Source organism: Tetrao urogallus, assembly GCF_951394365.1.
Source record: "Tetrao urogallus genome assembly, chromosome: 1".
NCBI classification, from domain to species: domain Eukaryota; kingdom Metazoa; phylum Chordata; class Aves; order Galliformes; family Phasianidae; genus Tetrao; species Tetrao urogallus.
Window position 1 is genome coordinate 109,790,943 of NC_136813.1, and position 25,903 is coordinate 109,816,845.

Sequence of the window (25,903 nt, forward strand, 5' to 3'; positions counted from 1 at the left end):
TTTATTAAATTAAAATTGTTCTTACAAAAGGGAGAGAAGAACTGTGTTACGTAGACTAGGTAAACATGTTGAGCTGGTCTGAGAATTGAAAAAGACATAAACAGAGCAATTTGTGTATGCCTGTACTGTAACACAAATCTATAATAGCCTCCTTTCAAAGAGCTTCCTCTCTTGCCTGCAGTGCAAGTGGTATCAAGACGTACCATTGTGTTACCTCTGCACAATAACACACATGGAGTTCTGCTTTTTACTCCTACTGTTCTTGTCTTAAAATCTATTCCAAGCTACCTGCAGTTGGAACAGTATGTTTGTCATTCAAGATGCCAGTGAAATCTACATAAAGCAAGCCATGAAAAAAAAAAAAAGCAGAATTATATTTAATATATTTACAAGTTTCTAACAGCCGTTAGGGAGAGTGGACAAGGAAATATTTTCTGTGGAAATTTCAGATAACCTGAAAATTCCTTGGGAATGCTTTGCAGGCTGTGATTTTGAAACATGCTAAATTTCTGAATGCAGATAAATTTGTATCCCTGGTACCCTCAAAACAGAAAACACTTCAGAAACTTTTTTCTTGAAGATTGGTGATCTGAAAGTGTACAGAATACAAATCTGAAGTCCCTATGGAAAAAAAAAAAAGAAGCACATCATTGATGTTTCATTGATAAAACTAGAAGACATTAGTTGGTATTTTTTGACCTGAAAAAAAAATCTACAAAATAGTTTTCAGCAACCATTAACAATGACATTAATATTTTGAAATACAATTTCTTCAACTGGGACAATGATTTCATGTTACTACGAAATTGCAGCTATAGTTACCTCATTTGCACATTGTGAATTACTCCTATAGTGAATTCATAGTGAATTAGTTAATATGTCTTCTAATGAATGGAATGAATGTAAGACTTGCCTGACTCTTAAGCAATAAATGTGACTGGTGTATCCTATCATCATTTTCAGCAGACATATGTGGAGGCAAAGCAGGACTGCAAAATTTCTGTTCTGAGTTCTCAAGAGAATCCTGAAGGGGAAGGAGGAAAAACAAACAAACAAAACCCTAATTCTTTGAAACAGATTTGTATTCTGTCTCTGTTCGTGATTTCAGTTTTAAATCACAGAATGATGTAATCACAGAGTCATAGAATGGTTTGGATTGAAAGGGACCTCAAGGATCATCAATTTCCAACTCACCTGCCACAGGCAGGGTTGTCAAACACTAGACCAAGTACTTGATCACATTGTCCAAGGCTCCGTCCAACCTGGACTGGAACATCTCCAGGGATGGGGCATTCAGAACCTCTCTTGGTGGCCTGTTCCAGCACCTCACCTCCCTCTCTGTGAAAAACTTCCTTTTGACATCTAATCTAAATTTTCCCTCCTTTAGTTTAAAACCATTCCCTCTTGTCCTATTGCTATCTACCCATGTTAAAAATGTAAAAAAAAATCACTGTATCCGTTAGTATAGTAATAATTGTATCAGGAACTTCTTGCAGGGAGAGTTTGCAGATCTGATCCCCACTGGTATGCAGAGTCTCAGTTTTCAGTAAATCAAGACAGTAAACAACTTTAGATTTAGGGGTGAAGGAACTGTGGGAATTGTCACATATGTCCAGTTAGTTGTTTTGCAGAAAATATTTACTAATGTATTAATGAAGTATCCACTATTTCATGTACTTAATATGCCTTATGTGAGTACAGAGCCAAGAATTCTTAAGGTCTGTGTTGCTCCTGGGGGAAAACAAGGTAGATGCTTTCCTGTAGGCTTTTATTCAGAATCTGTGAAAGTTCTGAAGGCATAAATCTATAGTGACTTTCCTGGGATGCTTTTCCACAGCTGACAAGGAAGTTTTTACCTGATATACACTCTGAATATCACATTGCTTTGGAGACCAGAAGCATAGCACCCCTGCCTGAAAAAAAAATCTGAATCTGTGTTCTACCAGGTCCTCCACTCTACCACCATTCATTCAACAAATGTATCAGAGACGTTTGTTGTTTGTTTTTTTTTTCCAGTGTCTAAATTGTTAGTCTCAGAATTGCCAGATACTTTACCTGTGTAGCATTAAAAATGCAGAACATATAGCTGAAAAAAAGATTCATTTCCTCATGACTTATTAGCATGAGGTAGCCAATCATCCAGGTGATTCCAAGCATCACTACTATAGAGATAGTGGCAGTCATCTTTTTCATGAGTGAATCCTTTTTATTCCTAAAAAAACACATGCACAAAAAAAATTCTCCATATAATTTAATCTCTTTTTGAGGTTAAACTTTCTATTTTACTTACTAAAGGCTATATTGCAAGTATCTGTTACTCAGCTGAGTTGAGAACATATATCTTACTTTTGATTGGGGTATCATCCAGGAAATAAATCGAGAATAAGAAATCTGCCCACGCTTGTATGAATAATCTGTCTTTGGAATATCTAGTGTGGCTGTATATTTCTATGATTAAAATGTGAGGTTTACCAAGGCAGCATGAAACACTGAAAATTAGCATGTTAGCTATGATAAGCTTTTTAGAATAACTTCAATCCTAATGTTCACAGTTTTCAGTATAAGAATTAGCTGCCATTGAAATTTGGATATCCAGTATTTCTGAAGCCCTTGATCTGCTCCAACTGTTAAAATTGTATGTTAAAGGAATGAAGTGCAAAGTTTTGTTGAATAGGTTAGTTCTTTGAGATTAGTAAACAGTAAAGCATAACCGTATTGAAGCAAAGTTGAGTAACATGGCAACCAAAACCAAAGTGGTGGTGGTTAGGGGAGAAATCTACAATGTGGTCATTTATGTAAATGAGAAAATCCTGACCCATTACAGCAGTGGAAATTATTCTCTAACTGCTTTAAGTGTGTATTGCTTTAAAACAAATGATTTTCTCAAAAATCTGACTTTGTAACAAGAAAGTCTGAGATCTTAATAAGAGATTGAGGAATATATATTCTGAAAGATCCGAGGAATTCTATGCCACCTCACCTTGTCAGGTTCTTGTTCTCATTCCATATTACAGAAACAATGATCTTGATGAAGATGGTAATGTTAAAGAGGAGTATGAATGCTACTGGCAAAAGGAAGGACCAGAACATGGGTTTTTTCATGCTGAAATTCTGATTTTGATCCAGGGCTGCAAGCCAGCAACTTTTAATACAAAGTGAGGCAGTTTCAAAAGATTTGTTAGGCACATTGTTCAATGCACCAAAACAGAACAAAACAGTTGGCTATTTTTTATCCTGAGGGATCCCTTTGGGCTTTCTAGCCCTAGCCTGTCTCTGAAAGGCGATCATTCCTCAACAACAGGGCTTTCAGATAACGTTTCTTTGGGAAATGGCCAGTGATTTATCAAATAAACTGCAGAGGTAAATATTGCAAAGCAGCATATAGCTAACCAAATAGGTATCTGTCTGCCATATACAAGTTTAGAGTGAATATTATAATAAATCTGCAGAGCAAAAGGAAAAACTTTATGGACAAAGGTTGAAACAAAAGCGGGAGCAGATTCAGGAGGATGAGGTTACCCTTCAATCATATTTATTTCCTTTTTTTTGTTGACAAATAATTGCAAGCTAGATGTCAACACTCTCTATATCAGTACAATGAGATGACCACCACAGAATCATACAACAGCTTTGTCTATCCTTATATAATTACGTGGAAGGGTGTTTGTATTTCTGAAATGTGTTTTCTCTGTATCATACACTATCACCAAGGAGCACTGCAAGTCTATAGCTTGCTCTGGGGTGCTGGCATCCAGATGAATGCAGATATGAAAAACACACGGTATTAAGGCATGTAGTTACACCCTCCATAAAGATTTTAAATAAATCAAAGGACTACATTTAAGTACTGAAATGCAGTTATGCACTTAAATGAAGGTCTTCAATTTCAGCTTCTGTAAAACTGTCTACAACTCCCATTTAAAGCCACAGGAGATCTTGCAGGAGGATTCAGGGCAGATGTAAATCCAGCATCCCACATTCTCAGTGAGAAAAAGCTGCAGTTCCTTACAATGAAAGTTAAGTTTGAGTGGAGAATTTTGCTTTTTTTTTTTTTTTTAGTAGAGGCACTTAAATATACAAAATAATATACTAGCAATAAACCTGGAATGGTATTAATAATAAGCCATCACATAAGGTATACGATAGCAGGTATTGTAATGACACACAAACTTACAATTCTTCCTGTCAGTAGTTTAAAGCTTTCCCTTCTCCATAAGTAGCTCCAAGTGTTATTGCAACTACTACAGCAGGGACCCCTAATTAATAAGAGAGACACTGGTTTGTTATTGTTCAGTTGCACAGGTGTGCCTTATCTCTATTCTACATAAATAACTTCTTTCCTACCCCCTCCTTCAGCCCTCCTGTAGATCTTCCAGACTGCCAACTATTGGCTGTGCTCTCAAAGTCTGAAAAGCAGTGAGTCAGAATTGTGCTCTTTCAGAAGCGCAAATAGTTATCAGGACAATGAAGAACCTAATGCTGGAGAACAGTGATGTGTTGCCAGGCAGCTTTCACTGAACATTTTCTGACTTGCATGTGCAGTCCAAATTCTAGAAGTTTTAGAGAAATTGTCTCTGCCTCCACCCAAATGCAAAAAATAAAATTAAAAAATCATGCTCTGAGCTGGTTGGTAGATGCCACTGGAAACAACATGCCGAATACACAATGTGGAAATGGCAGGTAGTCTTGTGTACTGTATTATTTTTTACTTTATCTCCTGGGCATCTAACTGCATTTTTCAGTCCTCCAAATAGTTTCCTTTCAGCTTGCTGCGTTGCTGCTAATTGGTATTACTTTTTTAAGAATGCACTCTTATTAATACATAATATCGTATTATTACATAATATTGATACATAGCATTAGTATTATTAATATTAGTTAATATATCTCATAATATTATTACATAATAATAATACATAATCTGTAACAAATTATGTAAGTCAGCTCATGCTTTTGGATGCATGCAAGGCTCTGGTGGAGGTCATGAGGCATCTCAGAGAGAGCTCAGTGAAGCATTTGAGTCTATAAATGCAATCACTGTATCTGAAAAAAAATAAAACATCCTGTAGTTGACAGAAACTGACTGTTGAATGCCTTGAGTATTGCGAAGATTTCTCCTACATGCAATAGACGTATGTTGCTGTGCTGGTGAATGAGCTCTTGTTTTCAGTGCTGTATCGAGACAGTGAAAACAAGCTTAGCTTATAGCAGTTGAGTAAACTGTAACAGGGGATTATTTATTAAACCATATTGTCTAAACCAGGGATTACAGTTCCTCACTACTGATCTGCTATGTTACACCTCTCTCTGTCTGTACTATGTACCTATACTTTGGTAAGAGTTGTAAGTATTTGCAACTTTAAATCTTACCCCATCCGATTGCTGACATGGTTACAATGAAGTGTCCAGGAAAGGGTTTCATGGTTCTAAGCAGCATTAAGTATAGTTGTGCACAATTGAGTGCTGTCCACATAAACATTGCCAACAAAAAGTAGTGCAGCAGGACAGCCACAACCATGCACCAGGCATCTATATAATTGATTGCATTCTTAGTTTTCTACATTTTTTTATCATGAAAGAGTAACATGATTTTATAGCTGTGTCACAATTGTGCATTTAATACTGAATAATTTATATATTTTTTAAAAGCTGTGAAATCAGTTGAACCCTCTTGAGAGAGATGTTACAGGCATTATGATAAAGACTGTACATGATCACACTGGTTTTCCACAGGATCATTGTCTACATCAGTGAGCAGAATGGATGGTGATCTGTTAATGAGCTCTTCCACATTTGTTTTATTCTCGTTGCTGTGTATGTGAGGCTACCTTCATCTCCTTGACTCTTTTCTAACTCAGATGAGAGGACTGCATTACTCATTTCCCTGTGGGTTGGTATATGAATGACATTCAGCAATTCGATGTCTAAGTGATTAGCAAATTTCCCCTTCATTATACTCTTGTGTTATGATGTCTAATGTTACTGTCACTAAACAGAGAGAATAAGAACATGCCTGCTGGTTTCAGGTACTCAGTCTGAAACTCCTGCAGTTTTAGCACGACATAGTTGCAGCTGTACATAATCAGTGTTCTGCCAAATCATACACAACGAACAAAATTGGACATGCAGAAAACAATTGTCCTATAACTAGCAGACAGGTGTTGTGTGCCTGGTAAGAAGGGTAGGACTATAACTTGCCAGAGACTCCCACTGCAGGTTAACTCATCATTAACCCTTGCTAGCAGCTTCAGTGGAAAATGAGGAACTATACCTTTACAAGCACTGCAGAGTGTACATAACGGGCATCTGGAAAAATCCTGCGTGCCTTTGAATACCATCACGACACACAGATGTGAGAACCTGACAGTAGTAATAATTTCAGTTGAAATGGCTGATGACTTTGTATTTCAGACCAGGTATGTATGTACTAGATTTTGAACTTTATGTCTGCAGAGATTTGGTCAAAGATTCATTATGTTCTGGATTTTTAGAAAACAAAAAAGTGGAGGGGGGGGGGGGGGGGGGGGGGGGGAAGAAAACAAACATGAAAAGCTTTCTGGCCATTACAGGTACATCTGCATTAATCTATAAATAAGATCATCTGGCTCGTTTGACATGTGCGTTTTTGTGCCATTATATATGGTACCAACATACATTAAAACATTGTTACAAAAAGTTTACATTCAGGTTCAGTTTTTTTAAAAGTTATTTCCAAAGCATGTTTTTTAGGGAATATTCATTCAAAAGGTACCAGGTTTAGGTTTCAGTAGCTGAAAGAACTTACTGTTACTTTTAATATTGAGCAGTATCTGGACTTCAGTACTGAGTTCACTAGTAAGCTCAGGGACGTTTTCCTGTATGTCTAGTCTTGTTGATGGAAAATACGACAGGGTTGTATCTAGAAAAATTAACAACATCTGCATTAGAATTTATGGTGCATACCTCCTTCTGCTTGTAAATCTAACAACATGCCCAAGCTTACCTCTCTGCGCCAAAAACAGAACTGTAGAGGAGTTCAATTTCAGTGGAACAGACTGGACTGCAACATTGGGCTGAGTGACGTTGCCCATCAAAGAAAATTCTTCCATTGTTTTTGTGAGGCTGCAATACAATAATGAGCAGAAAAAAGTCACTTCTAGTTGTCACAAGCAGCCATAGGCTCAGCTCCCTATCTGATTGGATTGTCTGGCATGTCAGGTAGAGTGAAGAGGCTGTGCGTGTTCTCTCTAAGAAGAAGGGAAATTCTGTACTTTTGAAGTCAACAGAATCATTGCTTTCTAACATCAGGAGAAGCAGGATTCAGTCATACATGCACCTGGGAATGGGGGTAATGTGAAATCTGGCATACAGTCAAGTATGAAACAGCTTGTTAAGTAAGTCAGAAATTTCTAACAAGCGCAGGAAGTTTGTCCTTTGTGGAGAGGGTGTTGGTAGCTTTCTCTTTCCAGGAATTGCAATAATACTTCAGACTTCTGTGAAGTGCAGTGAAATAAAACGGAAATGTTTTTAAGTGGCAGAATACCAGCTAGTAGGTTAGTCCACCATGTAAACCCCTATCTGTCCACAGGTAGTACTGTGAAACTTGAATAATTTGCCAAAACTGCTGATGACCAACAACCAAATTGGAAAATTCCAAAAGTCCCCACTTCCCTGTCCTCATTCTTTATCCAAAGCAGGAAAAATCAGCCAAAATTGTTGGTGTAAATTTGCTGAACCAATCAAATTGTACACTGGAGTTGAACACTGAAGAAGCTTTGGTACCTTCATGATGATTTTCATTCTGAAACACAAGGGAAAATGCTGTTTGCTAGATCTAATCAAAAAGGGCAAAAAAGGGCAAAGGCTGAGGTTACCTTGCTGTAACATTGACAAGATTATTGTCATCGAATTCTGTTTTGTTGGCATCTAAGCGTTGACTTACTGTAGTTAAAACTGCCACAGATGCCTGAGTCAAGAAGAAAAAAAATAAGAGTACTGTTCAAAAGCAATTAAAATAAAGAATTTACAGTGAGTGTCCGACTTTTTTGCTTGCCTGAATCATACTGAATGAAGAGGAATTATCTTGGGCCACATATAAAATACATACTAAAGTTAATGTATATAAATATAAAAACTTTTTCAAAACTTAAATTCTTTATTAAAACATTGAAAAGAAGAGAAATAAAAACATAAAACAAGGGGGGGTCGGCATGTATGTGATCTACATAGTGCACTGGCAAAGTAAGAATGCAGTAGACATCTCTTGAAAATACATGCTCCACATGCTGTGGAGTAAACAAAATAAAGGGTGTAACTAGAGAGAATATAAGCTTAGAGCCAATGGTTCACATGTACTACACTTTTATTAACTTAGACAGAGAAGATTAAATGATGAATTTAAACATCAAATGATGCTAGTATTAGAATTCCAGATATGGGCAAGTCCATATAACTGATAAAACCAAATTTACATTCTGCTTTGGGAACTGAAGCAGCAGTGAATCCACAAAAATGCACTCAGGGCCATTGGATCACTAAATGGCAAAATGGATTCATTTGGTTGTGTTGTTATGTAAAGCTAATTGGAAGCACACTGGAGAGAGTTCCTTGTGCTGACAGAGAGAGAGAATCCATATCCCAAATATTAAGCCATTAAAAACTTTTTTTCTGTCGTATTAATGCTCACCTGAGTATCTTCTGAAACATTTGGTTTTCTTAGAATCTGCACTGCAATATTCGCAGCAGCGGAGATGTCCTGCGTTGTCAGTCGACTGGGAATGGAGGTAAGGATCTGAGTATTACTTGCAATTGCTGAAACACTGCTGGTGTCTGCAGTTTCCACCTTTCACTATCCCTTGAACAACCAGAACTGGATTTTTTGAAAAGCCATCTGAAGAACTAAGAAATGTTATTCAGAATAGCAGTGCATCTTAGTGCAGCACTAATAAGCTGCACTGAGGACATAGTCCTCACTTCAGCACATTGTTGGGCATCGAATTGCATAAACATAAAAAAGGAAAAGATATTCCAGCGCTGGGGGTAATAACAAGAATTTTTAGAAGCTCTGGATGGATCTGGATGGAATCAGTCACTTTAATGTGCAGGGCATAAACATCTGTAATATCTCAGGCATGCAAACATACACACACAAAATAAGGCACTACCTGTACATTACATGAAGGCCTAGCTAGGTGACAATAAGATTTAAGGGTGTGGAGAAAGTGCTAATCATCAGAAGAATATTTTTCATAGGTTATGGAGATAGACAGTGCACCAAGTCATCCCTTTCCTAAACCGCTAAAAGCTGTCAAAATCAAGTTCAATTAAATCATGCAAATTTGAAGAGTTTCTACACCTCAGAGTGGTAGGAAAGAAAGGTTAATGTGTTGCATAGGGAGGAAAGGCTTCTTTATCTATAATTACCAGGGATTTACTATTGATACTTGATAACATCAGGATGTTCACCATGTACATTGTGAACAGGTATGCCACTGTTCTGAATTGTAGTATCACTTTGTATTCATGCTAAATATTTGCACTGGCAGGAATAAAACCCTTTTAAATCCGGCCTGTGGATCACTAGGATAAACATCTCTTTGACTCCGAGCATGCTATCTTCAGAACCTGGGCTGGTCTAGGTTCACTAGATGGCAGTACAACATAAAAAATCATAACAAAACTCAAAATTGCTGATAGCAGCAGAACAATTTTATTTTTGCAACCAAACATATACCTGTATCTTATTAGTATTATAAACAGCTGCTACTAATATACAAATATGTTGCTGCCCAGATAGGCTATGGAGTCTCCTTCTCTGTAGATATTCAAGAAGCTTTCCTGTGTGACTTTCTGTAGGGAATCTGCTTTAGCAGGGCATTGGACTTGATCTCCAGAAGTCCCTTTCAACCCCTACAGTTCTATGGTTCTATGATTCCATGATTCTGTGATATTATTATGGAGAAGATTTTACTTGTGATCCATTTAATGAAAGTTATACACTGGGAAATTATCTTAGTCTCAAGGATTCAACAAAAAAAAAACAAAAAAACAAAACAAACAAAAAAAAAAAGTCTAATGAATAATCAGCTCTCCTAGAACTGTAGCTGGTATCTTTTTCTTTCTCCTTTTTCCTTTTTCAGTTGGAACTTGTAATAGGGAATAGAAGAGTAGAAGCAGAAGAGGAGCAGTTGCCGTTTGTAACATGCATAATTGTGTTCAGTGCCCTATGTTTTTGGGGTATGGTAGAGCTAAGCCTTAAAACAAAGCATAAGGGTTTATGGTTTTATCATGAGCAGCTTATCATTCATCGAGTTATTGAGGGACAAGAGTATTTCATCCATGCTCAACTTTTCATGGGATTGAATGGAGATGCTTTGCTCTTAATGAAGAAAGGCTGAGTGAACTGGGTCTGTTCAGCCTTGAGAAAAGAAGACTGAGAGAGGACCTGATCCAGGTCTATAAATATCTAAGGTGTGGGGAGCAGAATGGTGAGGCTGGACTCTTTTCAGTGGTGAGTGGAGACAGGACAAGAGGAAACGGCCAGAAACTGCAGCATTCTTGCACACACATAAATGTGTGCAAGAACTTCTTTACGGTGAGGGTGACAGAGCACTGGAACAGGCTGCCCAGGGAGGTTGTGGAGTCTCCTTCTCTGGAGATGTTCAAGACCTGCCTGGATGCCTACTTGTGCGACCTGCTGTAGGGAACCTGCTTTGGCAGGGGGGTTGGACTTGATGATCTCTGGAGGTCCCTTCCAACCCCTACAATTCTGTGTGATTCTGTGTGATTATGTGTAATCCTTCCCAACAGTGTTAGCACCACTGTGTTCTCTCCCACTAGTCTTCTTGAAATCCCTTCCAGTTTCTCCTTAGTTCAATATCCTGGGTCAGCTTTGCTTCTACACTGAGGTGTTTGCTGTGAAATGGGAACCTGAGGGAGGAACTTCCAGGCTGGTTAGGTAATACAAAATGGGATGCTGTGTTCAGGCAAAACCAAGCAAAATTAAACAATCACAGTTGGAAAAATGCCATTTGCAAAAACAGACACTTCCCAAGAATTCCTCTGCAAATACGTTCATGGTTGGTTTTTCTTTCTGTAAAGTTTTAAAAAATGTAACACAAATACACAATCCCTGCTCAAGTACCTATTGCATTTTTTTAACGTGATGCTGCACAATCTCTGCTGCTCTTTAAAGAGCATGCTAAGATATAATTGAAGATTACCTGTAATGCTAAAGAGTCCAGATTTTCATTACAATTCAGAATTCTGGAAGTCTCTAAAACTGGAATTATTCCCTTTCTGGAGCACAGCCGGACTGCAATTGAAGAGTTACCTGTAATTTTGTGAAAAACATTAAGATATGTATTTTGTACAGAAGTGTTTGCTTACATGCACATGACTTCATTGGGAATTGAAATTGTACAGTGGGTGTGACTGTGTATCTGGTGTTATTTGCTGTTTGCATATAAAACGTTTATCTCTTGGGATTACAAGTGTCCATCAATCATTGTTCTCTTTCAAACACGTTTTGCACTCAGACAAGAACTTGTCAGAGTTGCCAAAAATACTCTTGCCAGATTCAGATAGGTATTAATATGCTAGAGCTATAGAAACACGTCTTTTAAACCAGAGACAGAAATCAACATTAAACCATCTGAAAAACTGTTCATCATATCTTGAAAAACATACTCCAAATATCACAAAAAAAAAAAAAAAAAAGGTCTTGTGGAGATCCATGCAATAGGTACTCCTCTGAAACATCTTGAAAGCTGGTATATGCTACTGCAGTACTCTGTACTTTCCAGACCTCTTCTGTGAGAAGCCCAAATCTTGCTTTTTTTCCTGATTGAAGTGATACCACAATGTAACCACAGTTCATGGAAAGTGTCCTGAATCCTAATGTTAAGTAGTAAGTTATATCAAACATTTGTTCTTTAGTGACATGAACTGACTCTCAGCCAGTTTCTGAACAGGTATGTGTATCATATCAATTACATTTGAGGCAGAAGACTGTGTGGATAGATTTATGCTCCTGCTGCCTGAGCTCTGCTTTAAGCAGAGAGCTCTGATCTCCTGCTCTACTGAGCTTATATCTTTCACAAATCTTTCATTTGCCTTTGGGAAGTGAAAGAAAGTGAAAGAAGTGAAAGAAACACATACCATTCACAGTGTTAGGTTCACACTTCTCTTTGGAGCTGCTGTATTTACCTACAAAAATCCTTTCAAAAGTAAGGTTTTTTACGTTTTCAGAAACATTCACTGTGTAAATGCTGTCTTCACAAAAGTTAACTGTACAGAAAGAAAAAAAAAAAACATATTCTGATCAAACATTTTTAATAGATGGAGCAATTTTCAAAAATAAAATGTTATACATTTTATTATGTATATTATGTCCGTGTATAAAATATTATACATAGACAATAGAAACTCACTGAATCTTTGGCCTGAAAGGAAATAAATGTCTGTTAAATCAGTTAGATAAATGTTACCTAAAACCAAACTGCTGTAAGAGATCTTGAAGTCACCAAAGACATAAAAGCCCATAACTTTTACTACCTGTGCTATTTTCACTGCCTCAGTCCTGGTATATTTGAAAAAGTTGATAAAGCTTCACTCTCAGAATCTTGCTACCTAGGCATTAATTAGATCTGTAACTTAATGCCACAAAACACAGCAGAGGGGGGGACAAAAATCCAAAGTTACTGCAAATGAGACTCCAACAGTTAATGGAGTTTCAGTCTTAAAACAGTTTCAGTCTTTGGTGACTGAAACATGATGTCTTAGACATGGTTGCTGGAATGGGAGGTGGAAGTTCAAGAAGGCTCCCTCATGTCACCCCAAACCCCACACTTTTGCCAAACGCCTCATATTGGTGCTTCTACAGGCAGGATGGTGAACTTAGTAGATGTGTGGCCTGACCCAATATGGCAGCCCATTGCATCCTAATTTCATGCCACACTGCTAGAACAATGCAAATTGACCTTGCGATGTTGCAAATGCTTGAAAATGTACTACAGCATGGTCTTAGGATTTGCAGCATCTTGTACTTGCTAACTTTTGTTAATTGAGACCACATTTCAGGTGATTGTCTCCCATTAGCAGATATTAGACAAAGAGTATTTATGGTCCTGAGAGGGCTTGGGAGACTTGGAGCCCCTCTCCATGTTCTGGCACTCATTTCTTTGCTAAGTCACATAACTTTTTGTGGATCTTATTTTCTATAGGTTCTGCATTTCCTCAACCAGCATTCACCTTGTCTATACTCATCTCCCAAGTGCAGAGATCAGCATTTGCCTTTGCTGGCTACTATGAGGTTTTCACTGGACTGATCCTCAGATTTCTCAAGGCTCTTCTTTATTGAGGTGAGAGCTAAATGGCCTTAATTTGCAGCAAGGGAGGCTCGCATTGGGTATTAGAAAAAAGTCCCTCTCAGAATGAGTGGTGAGCTGTTAGAACAAGCTGCCCAGGTAAGTAGTGGAGTCACCATCCCTGGAGGGTTTCAAGAAAATGGTAGATGTGGCACTAAGGAGATGGTTAGGGGACATATGGTGCTGACAGGTTGATGGCTGGACTAGATGATTCAGTGATTTTTTCCAACCTTAATTACTCTTTGATTCTATGAGACTCTACCATTAAGTGTGTCAACAATACCTCCACATCACTGCAAGTTTAATATTGCCCACCAATTTGCTGAGAGGGCATTCTGTGCTATTATTCGGATTGTTTATGAAGATATTGCGCAAAGCTGGCCCAGGATCAACCAGCAGGTTGCCTTAATTTTCCTGTATGTCAGTCAAGCCACTGATACTACACTTTGAGCTCAGCCATTTAGTTTATTTCACCCCAGCAAATGGTCCATTCACCCAACTTGTACATTATCGCTTCCCAAATGAGAATGCTGAGGGAGATAGTATCAGAGGCCTCACTGAACACAAGATGTCTTATATCTCTCACTCTCTGTTGTTTGCAAAGCCAATTATTTTCTACAAAAGGTAGTCAGGTTGCTCAAGTTTGAATTGTAAAATCAAACTGACTATTCCTAATAATTCTCATCTTTCACATGCGTGAAAATAGATTCCAAGAGAATGCAGTCCAGAATATTCTATGGTCTGGTGAAACTGACTGGCTTATGGCTTCCAGAGTTCTCTTTCTTTAAGGATGGGCATAATGTTGATCTTTTTTCAGTTTTCTGTAGCCTCTCCTATTTGCCATGGTTTTTCACAGGTGACAGCAGCCCCACAGTGACATTAGCTAGGTCTTGTGGCATTCTTGCATGAATCCTGTCTATACCGATGCATTTGAATACTTTTGTGGTGATGCTGCCTTCCTTCTGACAATGAAACCCAGGAATGTGTTGCTACATTCGTGCATAAATGCATATACGTTCATAGATGAACACCTATTTAAGATTTATCTTGTGTCATTTCAGCTATTCAGGTCTGAATGTGTTTTTGGCTGGTTTGTATATGTACTTACACTACTTAGTCTTTGAATTACAGGAATGAGTTCATCTGAAATAAAACTATTTGATGATTTTTTTTCCCCACTGATGCAAATCTCAAATTACTGCAAATATTCTGAATTTATAAGTAAGGTTGGTCCAGAACTAAATACAAAAATGAGCAAACAAACAAACAAAGTAGGAAGAAAAGCAGGCTCTTTGGTATGACCTGTGACAAAAAGAGCCAAGATATGTACGAAAGAAATGAAATATGAACCAAGATGAATATTTCCATTAGGACAAATGTAATTGGTTTACAAAAGTTTTTTCGCCCTATGTTCTCTGCTTTTTCCTTCTGGCAATAAATCATCACCTACCCAGCCATACCATTTCTCCTTTCAACTTCCTTAACACCCTTTGTGCTGTTTTTCCACACTCTCGATGCTCCATTGGGCCCCCGTTCCTCACTGTTATGTCCTACATTCATCTTTTGATTTCCAGTACATATAATACACATCTTTATTTTGTCAGTTGCTAGAGAGGAGGCAAATGTCATGGATAGTTGGGAGTGGCTAGGAAGGACTGACCAGCTCATTGGCAAGTTGAATTTGTCAGGAAGGGAGAATAACAGACAGATGGGCACTATAAACTTTTACAATGTACAGTAAATCAAATACAGAATACCCATACCCAGGAGTGGACATAGGAAATTAGAATTAACATCATGATTTGTTTCCAGTGCTGAAATTCCAGATGATTTCTCTGAACTATTTTGCTCAAACATTCCAATGCATCATGAACCCATCTAACCCGCCATTGTTTGCTGGCTGCTCTACCCGGTTCGTCACAAGGAAGCAGTATGGCAGACCTGAAGTTTCCGTCTACCTAGCAACTTCACCAACAATATTTTCCTGGATAAGCCGCAGACCTTGCAGCATCCATCTGAAAAATAGAGTGAGTTCATTTGACAAAGGTACAGCTGCACAGCTAGCTATGTGGCAGCCTATCTGCATGTCAGAGTGGTCACACTGCAGGTTGTTACTTCCAAAAGTGTGTGCTGGCTGGTCTTACCAGCCATCATCTGGGAGATGATCATCTGGGAGCACCCCCTCCATTTACACCAGCGCAGAAATGCTATGCTGTGGCAAAGAATCCTGAAATGGGAGGCAGCCAGGCCAGTGCTACACCAGGTGTCAGAAATCTGACTCACCCAAAACTTGTGGCTGTGGTAGCAGGAACTAAGGAGACTGCAGTCCCCTCAGTAGTGCAGAGCTGAATAGCGCCCTCTTGGCACCAGCAAATCCAGAGAGAGGAATACTGGCCCCTGAGATCTGACTCAGATTTTCAAGTCACTGTGATGTTGAAACAGAGGAATTCAAACAAAGGCCAAACTGGCTAGAAATAAACCACAGACAGCTGAAACCCTTAATATCTTCCCCAGATATATTACTCATTCAAAAGAGTGACAGAAGTGGGTGAAATATACAGCCTCACCGAGCAAGACGAACCACATCACTGCTTGCACGCCTGACCCTGCTGAGCAGTGATGAGGAGACAGGAGAGGAGTCATCAGCCTCCCAAAGCAGAGGGAACTACAGACATAGCACCATTTGCTGGTGCTGCCTTGCTTGTACTGACCTATATCACAAAATTGTCCAACCCACTCGTTGGGGCACACACAGGCTCTATCCTGGCAGAATCCACCATTGAGGCAGAAGCAAGGAGGTACCACAGGTCCTGTAGTTTCTGTGTAAATAAATTATCAAGATGTACGTAACATAAGTAAACTTAAAATATACATGCATATGAATAATTTGATGAGGGGAAGAAACAAGATGCTGATTTATTTGGATCTTCATCTAAAAAATGTTTCATTCTGTGATCCACAGGCTAGCACATACTCAGCCACTAGTTCATCCTTATCCCCAGTAACAATGCCGTGAAAGTGTAGTCAAAGGTTTCAGCAATTAATCTGCATTCGCACAAAGACATAGGCAGAAGCTGTTCTGTGTAGCTGCCAGAAGAGCAGGAACAGTATGGGCTTCCAGTCTGCAAGAAGCTCAAGCTGTTGAATATGTGAAAAGCCCAAATTGCTTCTGCAGGATTTCACAGGAACAAGGGGGCAAAAAGAGGACCACAGATTCCCCTGACTCAAACTGGTAATAAGCAGAGGATAATCAGACATCCAAGAATCACAGAGAGATATTCTGATTTAGGCCAGGAGCTATGGGATAACACAGATGAAAATCCATGCTCTGGTCTCAGCCATAGCTTCTATTCATACTCCAGGACAGGTGCCAATTTTCATTCTGTCTTTTGGCAAGAATAGAGGGCTTTGTCTGAAGTAATCATTGCACTGGCTGCTGCTGCTTCAAGAAACAAAAAAACCAGCATATATGCAATAGCAGTGAAATTGCTGATCTCAGAAACTTCTGCATATGCCATGATATTGGCAGTGTTCAACAAGCTCTGAAAAAAATGTAGGTTTCTCAAAAAAAGACACTGGAAAATCTTTAATGACTAAGGAGTGTTCTGCAGCAGAAAGTGCAGTAGAGAAATCATTGGTCGATCTCAAGCTTTGAGAGATGGCTTGACGACATGGGGAATTCTGCATGAACCAAGACTTCCTCTCCGTTTATCTCACTCAGTCCAGAAGTGGAGGGTGGAGTTTGGAGTCCATCTGTAACATTCACAGTGAACACAGTGCTCTGAGGCACTTTATTCCTTGAAATTATACAGAAAGATGAAGCTGAGGCCTACCAATGGATATGACATTTTAGTGTCTGTATTTTGAGATGCTGGCAAAGGGAATAAAGCCAGAAAATGTAAAAGTTAATAGTGCCGTCAGGAACACATGTGCTGTTGTATATTCCTCATGTTCTCACTAAGACTGCGTAATTTCTTACATTTTAATGGGATTCATATAATTGGAAAATTATTGCAAAATACAGAGGATCTGCCACATGGCTGGGGTAATTCAGTTCTTGGCAAGCATTGCTCAACTCTTTCTCATGTTGCTGCTATTTAGTATTTGTATTTCCGTCTGCCTCAGCTATGTTTCAGCCAGATGTCTATGATGCTAGTGGAATAACATCTATGGACAGCTAGGTAATGTCTCCACCAGCCATCAGTTGTCCAAAACAAATGGTTTCTCCACTGGAAATCTTACAAAAAAGGAAGGGAAACTCATGCAGCAGTTGAGAGCTTGATGGCCCCACCTCAGCATTTGCAGAGAAGGGCTCTGTGAGCTCAAATTGGGTCGATGTTTGAACTGCTCATGCTCCATTACTCTTTTCTGGGGCAACATAGCAGAGAAAGAGCAGGCCTTACAGTGGGATCCCTTTAGGCCTGAGAGCTTGCAAAATACTTGGGAATCTGTAGCACAGCCCCAGGCCTCCGTCTTATTTGGTGAACTTGTGCCTGAAGTAAACATGGTATACAGAATCCCTAAAAACAAAGCTGCAGGAGTGCTGCCTTGCAAATGCATCAGATTCTGGGCTGTCTACAGGAGAATAGGGGAAGGTGATCAAGCAGGGCAGCCTTGGGCTGGAAGCACTGGTGGTGGTACTTCTACAGTCAACAAGGCTGTCAGAATCTAACTTTCATAACTACCCTCCACACAGTAAAACTCATGGCCTAAATAATAGTGGCATTGGCTTAAAAATGTAGGGTTCTTCTGTTTTTATTTTGAGTTTCAGGAAACATATTCTTTTTATTTGTCTTTGGCTTTTAAGTTTTGCAGAAATTAATCACTGCAAGAATCACACTGATTTTGACTGTATATATATTTAAATCAAAACTAAGATTGTTGCATCATACTACGTCATCAAGACCTTTTTATTTTGTCATGTTTTGTTCTTAAACCAAACATCCCGGGAACTGTTAAGGCTGATCCTTGCAGTTTAAGTTTGGAGAAAGAAGAAACACTACTCCATCTATGCACAGCAAGTGCTGCATCATGTGGACATGAAGATAACCTCCATCCTTGAAGCAACTGCAGTTTACAAATTAAGCAATTAATATTTACTTCTGTGTCATTTTGTGTGTTTAGGTGTGTTCCCTCCCTGCAAACATCTGATAAATCACCTGAAGCAAATATAACCTCATGAGAATGTAAACTTTTCTCTATTCCTCCTCTCAGCCTTCAGTTACATCTGACTTTTTCCTGAGCAAGCAGCAAGGAATAGCTGATTCTTTCTATGAACTTTATTTCTGTATATGTCTATTCATGAATTTCTATCATATCAATTTATTGAGTATTCTGCTGAAAGGAAACCCTGGCAAATTTTCTGCTTCAAGTTCGTACAAGGAACTTTTCAGAGAGTACAGTGACCTGATTTTCAGATATAGAATATGCAAATTGGTGTTTCCTACATTCCTTCCGCCAAGTCTTCTATAATGCAAATTGTAATAACATCATGGACAGGTGCTATACAACACGTTTTGTTTATATGGTGTTCCTTATCTTGTAAAGCTACCTTGTAAAGATAGTAACACTTTAAAGCATGATTTACCAGCCTAGAAAGAGATTTGTTTCTACCTTTTGGAAAGTAAATCAGATTTCTACCAAAAGAGTGAAAAACATTCAAGACAATTCTTCAAAGCTGTGTCAGAGAATTAATTAAAGAAGACAGACATTTCCACCTAAAATGCCCAGGGCAGGGATGAAGCTAATAGTAATCATGTTTAAGCACTTCAGAAAAAGCAAAAGAAAACAGAGACCTTGGATACAGCTCAAATGGTGCAGAACTGTATTTCTTACCTTTGTGAAACCTGACGACAAGCTGCCAAATGCACAGGGAACAGAGGGTCACAGTCACTGCACAGCAAGCAGTCCCAAGTAACACTCTCTCCCAGTGGAGTGAAGGCATGTTGCAGTGCCAAATGTCTGCTCTGCTATAAAATTATATTATACATCCGTAACCGTGATGGATAAACCATTAACTGCTACTTATCTACCGCTAGCACTTTAACCTTTTTGGTTCCATTTAGGGAAGAAAAAAAAAAAGCACAAAAACACACATATTTGTAGAGAAGTAGCACATCATTATTTAAAACATTTTTCACACCACAAAATATCTCACTTATCAAGACATTATATCTCAAGTATTCTTGTTGCTTGGAGCAGGTACCCAGCTATGCTTGTACTAACAAAGCCGGAGCCCATTTAATGTGTGTCAAGCCCACAGCCATGCTGGTGGACCTCTCCTCACTCCCAGCACAGTACAGCACCCCAGCACACATCAACAGGGTTTCTGATCCCCAAACCAGACCTGCCCAAGGTCCCAGGACACTGCCTGGCATGGCTCTACCTGTACTGGTCAGGGTGTTAATACCAGAGGCCCGTCAGGGCCACTACCAGAGTGCTAATGTCAGGGAAACCAGGGGTCTGAGGAGGGAGACTGGAGAGGAAAAGGAGGAGGTCTTCCTCTGGTGAGAGGTAATGGAGATGGAAACACTTTATTATAAGTGTTTATAATAAACACTTTATTATAAGACTTTATTAGGGCTGGCCAACAACAGGCCTTGGTGTTTAATTTCAGGAACATAAATGGCACCTCCAGGCCATGTAATTGGGACAGGTGGTGAAGAAGGGACTACTCAACAGCTGCCCCTACCTCTGCCCAGGCTGGTAGCTGCAAACCAGTGCACAAGGCCTGTGCCCATCTGACAGGGGGTGAGGCCCTGGCGCACCATGATGCAAACACCAACAGCTAAATAAGAAGAATATAGAATCATAGAATCTTTTGAATTGGAAGAGACCGTTAGTGGTCATCTAGTACAACTCCCCTGCAAGGAACAGGGACACCTACAGCTACAGCAGGTTGCTCAGAGCCCAGTCCAGACTGGCCTTCTGGCCTTGAGTGTCTTCAGTGATGGGGCATCTATCATCTCTCTGGATGACCTGTGCTAGTGCTCCGTAACTGCTCTTAACACACACACACACACACACACACACACACACACACACAAAACAAACAAACAAACAAACAAACAAACAAAAAAACCTTTCTCCTTATATCCAGACTAAATCTCCCCTCTTTCAGTTTGAAACTATTTCCTCTTGTCCTGTTGGAACAGATCCTGCTAAAGAGTCTGCTCCCTTCTTTTTTATAGCCTCCCTTTGCATACTGAAAGGTCTCTGTCAGGTCTTCCCAGAGTCTTCTACTCTCCAGTCTGACCAACCCCAGTTCTCTCAGCCTGTCCTTGTAGGAGATGTATTCCTTCCCTTGGATCATTTATGTAGCCCCCTCAGGATGTGTTCCAACGGGTCTACATCTCCACTGTACTGAGAACTACACAACTGGATGCAGCACTCTAGGTGAATAGAGGGGCATGTGGGTAGTAACCTCTCACTTCCCCCCATCTGAAATGGAGGTGTCATCTACCTTATTCTTGAAGGGATTCCAGGTGCAAACCATGGTGTCCCTGGGGGAGAGCCTCACTGCATCATCTCTGTGTATCTCCTCCATTAAATGTGGTCAGTGAGCAGGCACTGAAGCAACAGGGAATAGATATCCGCATCTTTGGGCTCACAAGATATCTGTCTCATTCAGATAGAATGAGGAAGGGAAAGAAAACACTGGAAAAACATACACAAAAAATGTGGAGAAGAAAATTTACAACTCAAGAACTGCTAAAATCAAAACTCTCTTCATGCTATCATGTCTCCTACTGACAGATTTAAAAGTAGGACATTAATGTCACTGTCAAAAAGAAGAGGCAAGCAGAGCTATTTCAAAAAAATTATTCAGAATAAAGACTGACATTTTTTCATTGGTAACCGGTGAATGAGTCCTTGGTACATGAGCAGGAACAGTGCCCTTCTTTTACATGGTGTTCTTCCTCAGCAGCTTTTAGGAAGGGGGCTTGTTAGGCTTCTTTACTTGCAGAAGCACTTTCATCCCAAGTTTAGAAACAGGTCTCAAAAAAAGGACTTGTGTAGAGCCAGTGAGAGCAAGGCAGACGTAAATAGACAGGACATTCTGGGGGGAAACCAAGCCACAGAATAGTCCAACATGGATTTAAGCTATATTCAGTATAGACCCAACTGTGAGGATTGTTATTAAAAGCATACTCAGCTCCCACATCTAGTGTCCTTTGCTCTTAGAAGTGCTTCTGTGTGATAGCAAGGGCCTTGTGTACTCACAGAGATAGCAAAGCAGGAAAGAAATAAAAACTAAATTCCATGTTTACTAATGCCGCCCTTACTTTTCAGTGAAAATGTCATCCCTCCTTCATTCCTTTACATATGTGGCATCACTCTATGTCTTTGAGTGAGATGTTGGTCTCTACCATGATTCCAAAATTTTGGCCTACAGTCTCAGGTTGCAAATGAAGATAGCTTTGTCAGGTGGAAAGTGGCAGAAGAACTATAGGCTGAAAGAATTGGGAGCTTCTAACTTCACCAGAGCTCTTTATATAAGCCTTAATAATCAAACAATAATGGCATACGGAAACAGATGGCAAAATTTAAACAAAAATACATCCTAGAGGATAGTACATTTTATTTATGAAAATAGTAAACTTCTTTTATATGATCAAACTGAAAGAAAACCTTAATACTTGCAAGTTTGTATGTGACACAGCTGTGGGAAGACAGAACTATTCTTGAGTGACTAGATGAGTTTCTTCTGCTTCTCTCCATTTCCTTTGAGACTTAATTGAAGCCAGATGTTTCTTATTGCCTTTCTATTTTTTGTTTTCAAGCCCAAATAAAGTGCAGTGCCAGCAGTAAACACTGTCTTTGACATTTGTTCATGTGTCAACTACATCTGGTTGAATCACAGCTACAGACAAGTAAAACTCCAGCAAAGCAGTGCAGAATTCTAAGATTCTAGGATTTCACTCATGCTGTCATTCAATTGTGGAGAAGGAACTCAGCATCATTACTTTTGGGGTTGCCATACAGGTGCCATAAAAACCCAGAGTATATCTGGGAACCTCATTCCACCTAAACAGCACTGGAAGCAGACTGGAACACCATGTGCCATAAATGCAGCTTCCCCTCTGCTTTAGCCCTCAAGCTAGAGGAGATTTCTAGCTGCTCAACTGCTAACCAGTTGCATGAATCTTCTTTAGAAATGCAGCCTGTTGTCCTTTTCTTCTTCCTCCCTTTCAGAGATGCAACAATTTGCAGACATGACCATCTCATTTCATGCCCTTGCAGTGATGTTGACCCATTGGCTAACATCCCTTTCAGAATATCTTATTAAAATGCAGTAGCCCTTATACAAGAACTTTTTTTTCCACATAAAGCTCCAAACTATGATGTTGTATTTGTAATTATGCTTTTTCAACTATTTTTTAAAATGTGCTTTTATTCTAAGAAGTGTATGTAGTGTCTTGTAGAAATCCATAAACTGCAACAATTTCACATCAAGTTGCTAGAAATTACTATTCTGAAAGTCATTTGAAGACAGTTATGCCCTGTTTGACAAATATTAGGATTTTTCCACATATTTTGAGCAAGTACATATTTGACCTAGAACAGATTTTAGAGGCAAATGCGCAGCAGCTTTCCAGTTATCCTCCTCCCTTTTAATGGATGTGCAGTCCTTGGGAGTACTTGAAATTCAGTCTTTATTCCACTATTGCGCTTACTAAGGGACTTTTTGGATAAATAACTATTCTGTTTTCTTCCATTAACTTCTGTAGCCCTAACCCAACTGCCATAGACCAGCAAAGCTGAACTACATAGGGGTACTACATTAAAGTACCAGATTTACCAAAGCTTTCTGTTACCTTGATATTTAGGATAAAATCCCCTGCGCTGCCAAATTTATTCTAGGTGGGCTGTCGGAGTAACATGTCTATCTATCCCATCCTGCCCCATAATGATTATGGTTTTCCCCAGAAAACATAACAGACATCTTAGATGAATAAACTGATTTTATTTAAATAAAATTACAGGCATATCTTGTCTATTATACACTACCATACAGTTTTTAAAAGACACCAATATTTAACAATAACTTAAATTCTCTTGAGAGCAGCTACCTTTTCTGAGTGGTATTTGCAAACTTGTCAGAGTTCCCTCCACTCATTCAATTCCAGCAAAATCAGACACTAGTGAAATGCCAACAGTTGTACCCTTTCCACCATACAGGCACCCTCCTGTTCTTGGACATCTGTTTTGAATAACACTTGAAAAGACTGAGTCAGATGCTCTGTGTAATGAAAACCCACCCTTGAAATGCTTGTTTCTGTCCTTTGTGGTACATTATGCACAGAATCCCACCATAACACTCTATATATTAAAAGCAAGTCCAAGAAACTGCTCTTTCTTTAAGACTTCAGGACCTGTTTTATTTGCATTTCTTCAAGTCTGGTAATACAATGCCACCTTCTCTTATACAAAGAGAGGTTTTGGAAGCAGTACATCCTGTAGTTCTTGGTAATAGACTGTACTCACTTCCACTTCAGGCTTCTTTTAGAGGCACCTTTGCGAAGCAAATCAGCACCACAACCAGCTGGCTGTCTGGTGGTCTCTGATCATTTACATGGAATTCAGCACAGGGGAACATGAGATACAAGAGATACCTCAGCAGGCTGAGTTCTGCTAAGGATCTCTTGAAGGAAAACAAGCGGGCAGACAAACACTGTTAAAATAACATCTGGACATGGACAGGGACAAAGCTGAACTCATGAGGCTGAGGTGGTCCCAAGAGGAAAAGTGGCAGCATGTGGCTCTCCTGGCCGTTAAGTCCGAGTACTGGCACTTTCTGCTTCTGAAAAATCAGGATTTTGCTAAACAGCTGCCATATTCACAGCTCGCTCAGGTGACTGAATCCCATGAGGACCTGTCCCTTTGCCAACAGATTCTGGCTCATTGAGATAGATTTTTGTAACATTCCCCAGGTTCTCTTCCATAAGTAACTTCTCCATTTCCCAGCACTTCAGAAGCTTTACACCCCAGCCATGTAGTGCAATGAGTGAGTACTAAGTTACAGCTGGGTGCAGTGATACGCTGCATTTGCCCTAGGTAGCCCCGATGCTATTAGCAGTCCAGCTCCTCAGCAAACTGAAGGATCCTTCCCCTTATGCCCGCAGAAAATTTGATTTTAATGAAACTGCAGTAATGAAACTCAAGTCTTAGATTTTCAAAGGGAATTAAATATCCATCCCTTAAAAGTTTACAGTAAAACCGTTGCAAAAGTGAGAGCTACAAAAATGCCATACTGACACCTAGTCTACAATGATGTCCTGAGACACACTTTGTTAAAGTCTGCCAAAATCTCCAAGGCACTTCAGAGAAAGATAGTGAAGAGAAGCAATCAATAAGAAAAACAGTAATATTAGGACTATGTATTTGAAGTTTCCTAGTTTACATTTGTAAACAGAAAAGTCAGGGAGCCAGCTATTTTTACATCCTGATGTAGATTCATATAGATAATCTGACACTACTTTTAAGTGTCATGACACTTGGTAAAGAAAGATCTAAAATAACTCAGAAAAGGACCAACTGAACTCTTCTAAGAAGACGTATCAAAACTCAGCCATGTCAGCACACTTTTTTTTCGTGCTTACGATTTCACTTTAGTTTAGAGATATAGCACCTTAATATTTGTACAGTATTAACCAGGCTTGTCACCAAAAATAAAGCACCAAAGAAACTTGCACTGCTTCTGTCTATGAGAAGTTCTTTCTCCTTCAAAATAAATGGCCCTGTTTATTTTAGAAAGGCACTGGTAAGCCTGATGTTCTAAAATTCAGCACTAACAGCACATGCAGCCAACAAAAATTCTCTTTGGAAGAGAGGAGACAAAAGGGAAAATCTTATAAATGAAGTAAAATAGCTTTAGAAAAAGCATTTAGTGCTATTTTTTTTTCTGAGCCCTGAGATCCCCTTGAGCTAAAAATTATGGTTTTGCTCATCTTTTCAAGCAATCAGCTTACCACAATTAGTAATTTTATGTTACTCATTCTTCTGGTGAAACTGGAAACTGGAGGGGCCAGACCCTACAACTCTCTCTTCCAGAGCCCAGTGCTACATTCTCTCAGGAGAATATGGAAATAGCAGAATAACAGAACAAACACTTCTGCAGCACCAAACCCAGTATTATTTGAACAGAACTACTGCATCAGCAACTAGAAAATAGTATTTTTAGGTGGAATGTTCTAAATGCTAGAAGCTATTTTCCAGAATAACTGCCTCACCACAGCTAACCATGCATCATCGCCCATGACCATCAGCACATCTCCTGTCATCAGGCCCCTGGAAAACTGAGCATATGCTACCCTGCTGCTGAAGCCCGGTTTTGTAAGATATCAAGAGAGTAAGAGCCAGGCTGCAGGAGTCAGCCCCACGGGGGCAGTGTGCTTACACACTCACTCTTCTGCTGCCTTCTGCCACGTATCAGTTATTTTGCTATTGCAACTATTGAGGTTGGAGCACGTCCCAAGTGAGACTGAGTGCTGGAGAGGGCACCCCGGGCCTGGCTGCAGCTTTTCCAGTGGGAAAAATAAACACAATTAAACAAA

The 25,903-nt window shown here is 39.4% G+C and overlaps 1 protein-coding gene across 1 annotated transcript; it reads right to left on the reverse strand.

Moving 5' to 3' along the window:
• Nucleotides 1-396: 396 nt before the first annotated feature.
• On the reverse strand, nucleotides 397-19,290 carry ADGRG7 (adhesion G protein-coupled receptor G7; the record flags this gene model as incomplete). Its single annotated transcript, XM_079549847.1, is given in 15 exon segments — nucleotides 397-501; nucleotides 505-621; nucleotides 2,056-2,212; nucleotides 2,981-3,142; nucleotides 4,175-4,185; nucleotides 4,189-4,256; nucleotides 5,371-5,529; nucleotides 6,785-6,898; nucleotides 6,983-7,101; nucleotides 7,854-7,945; nucleotides 8,666-8,821; nucleotides 11,202-11,311; nucleotides 12,139-12,267; nucleotides 16,058-16,165; nucleotides 19,182-19,290. Coding segments are annotated over 15 exon segments (1,716 nt in total).
• Nucleotides 19,291-25,903: the final 6,613 nt, after the last annotated feature.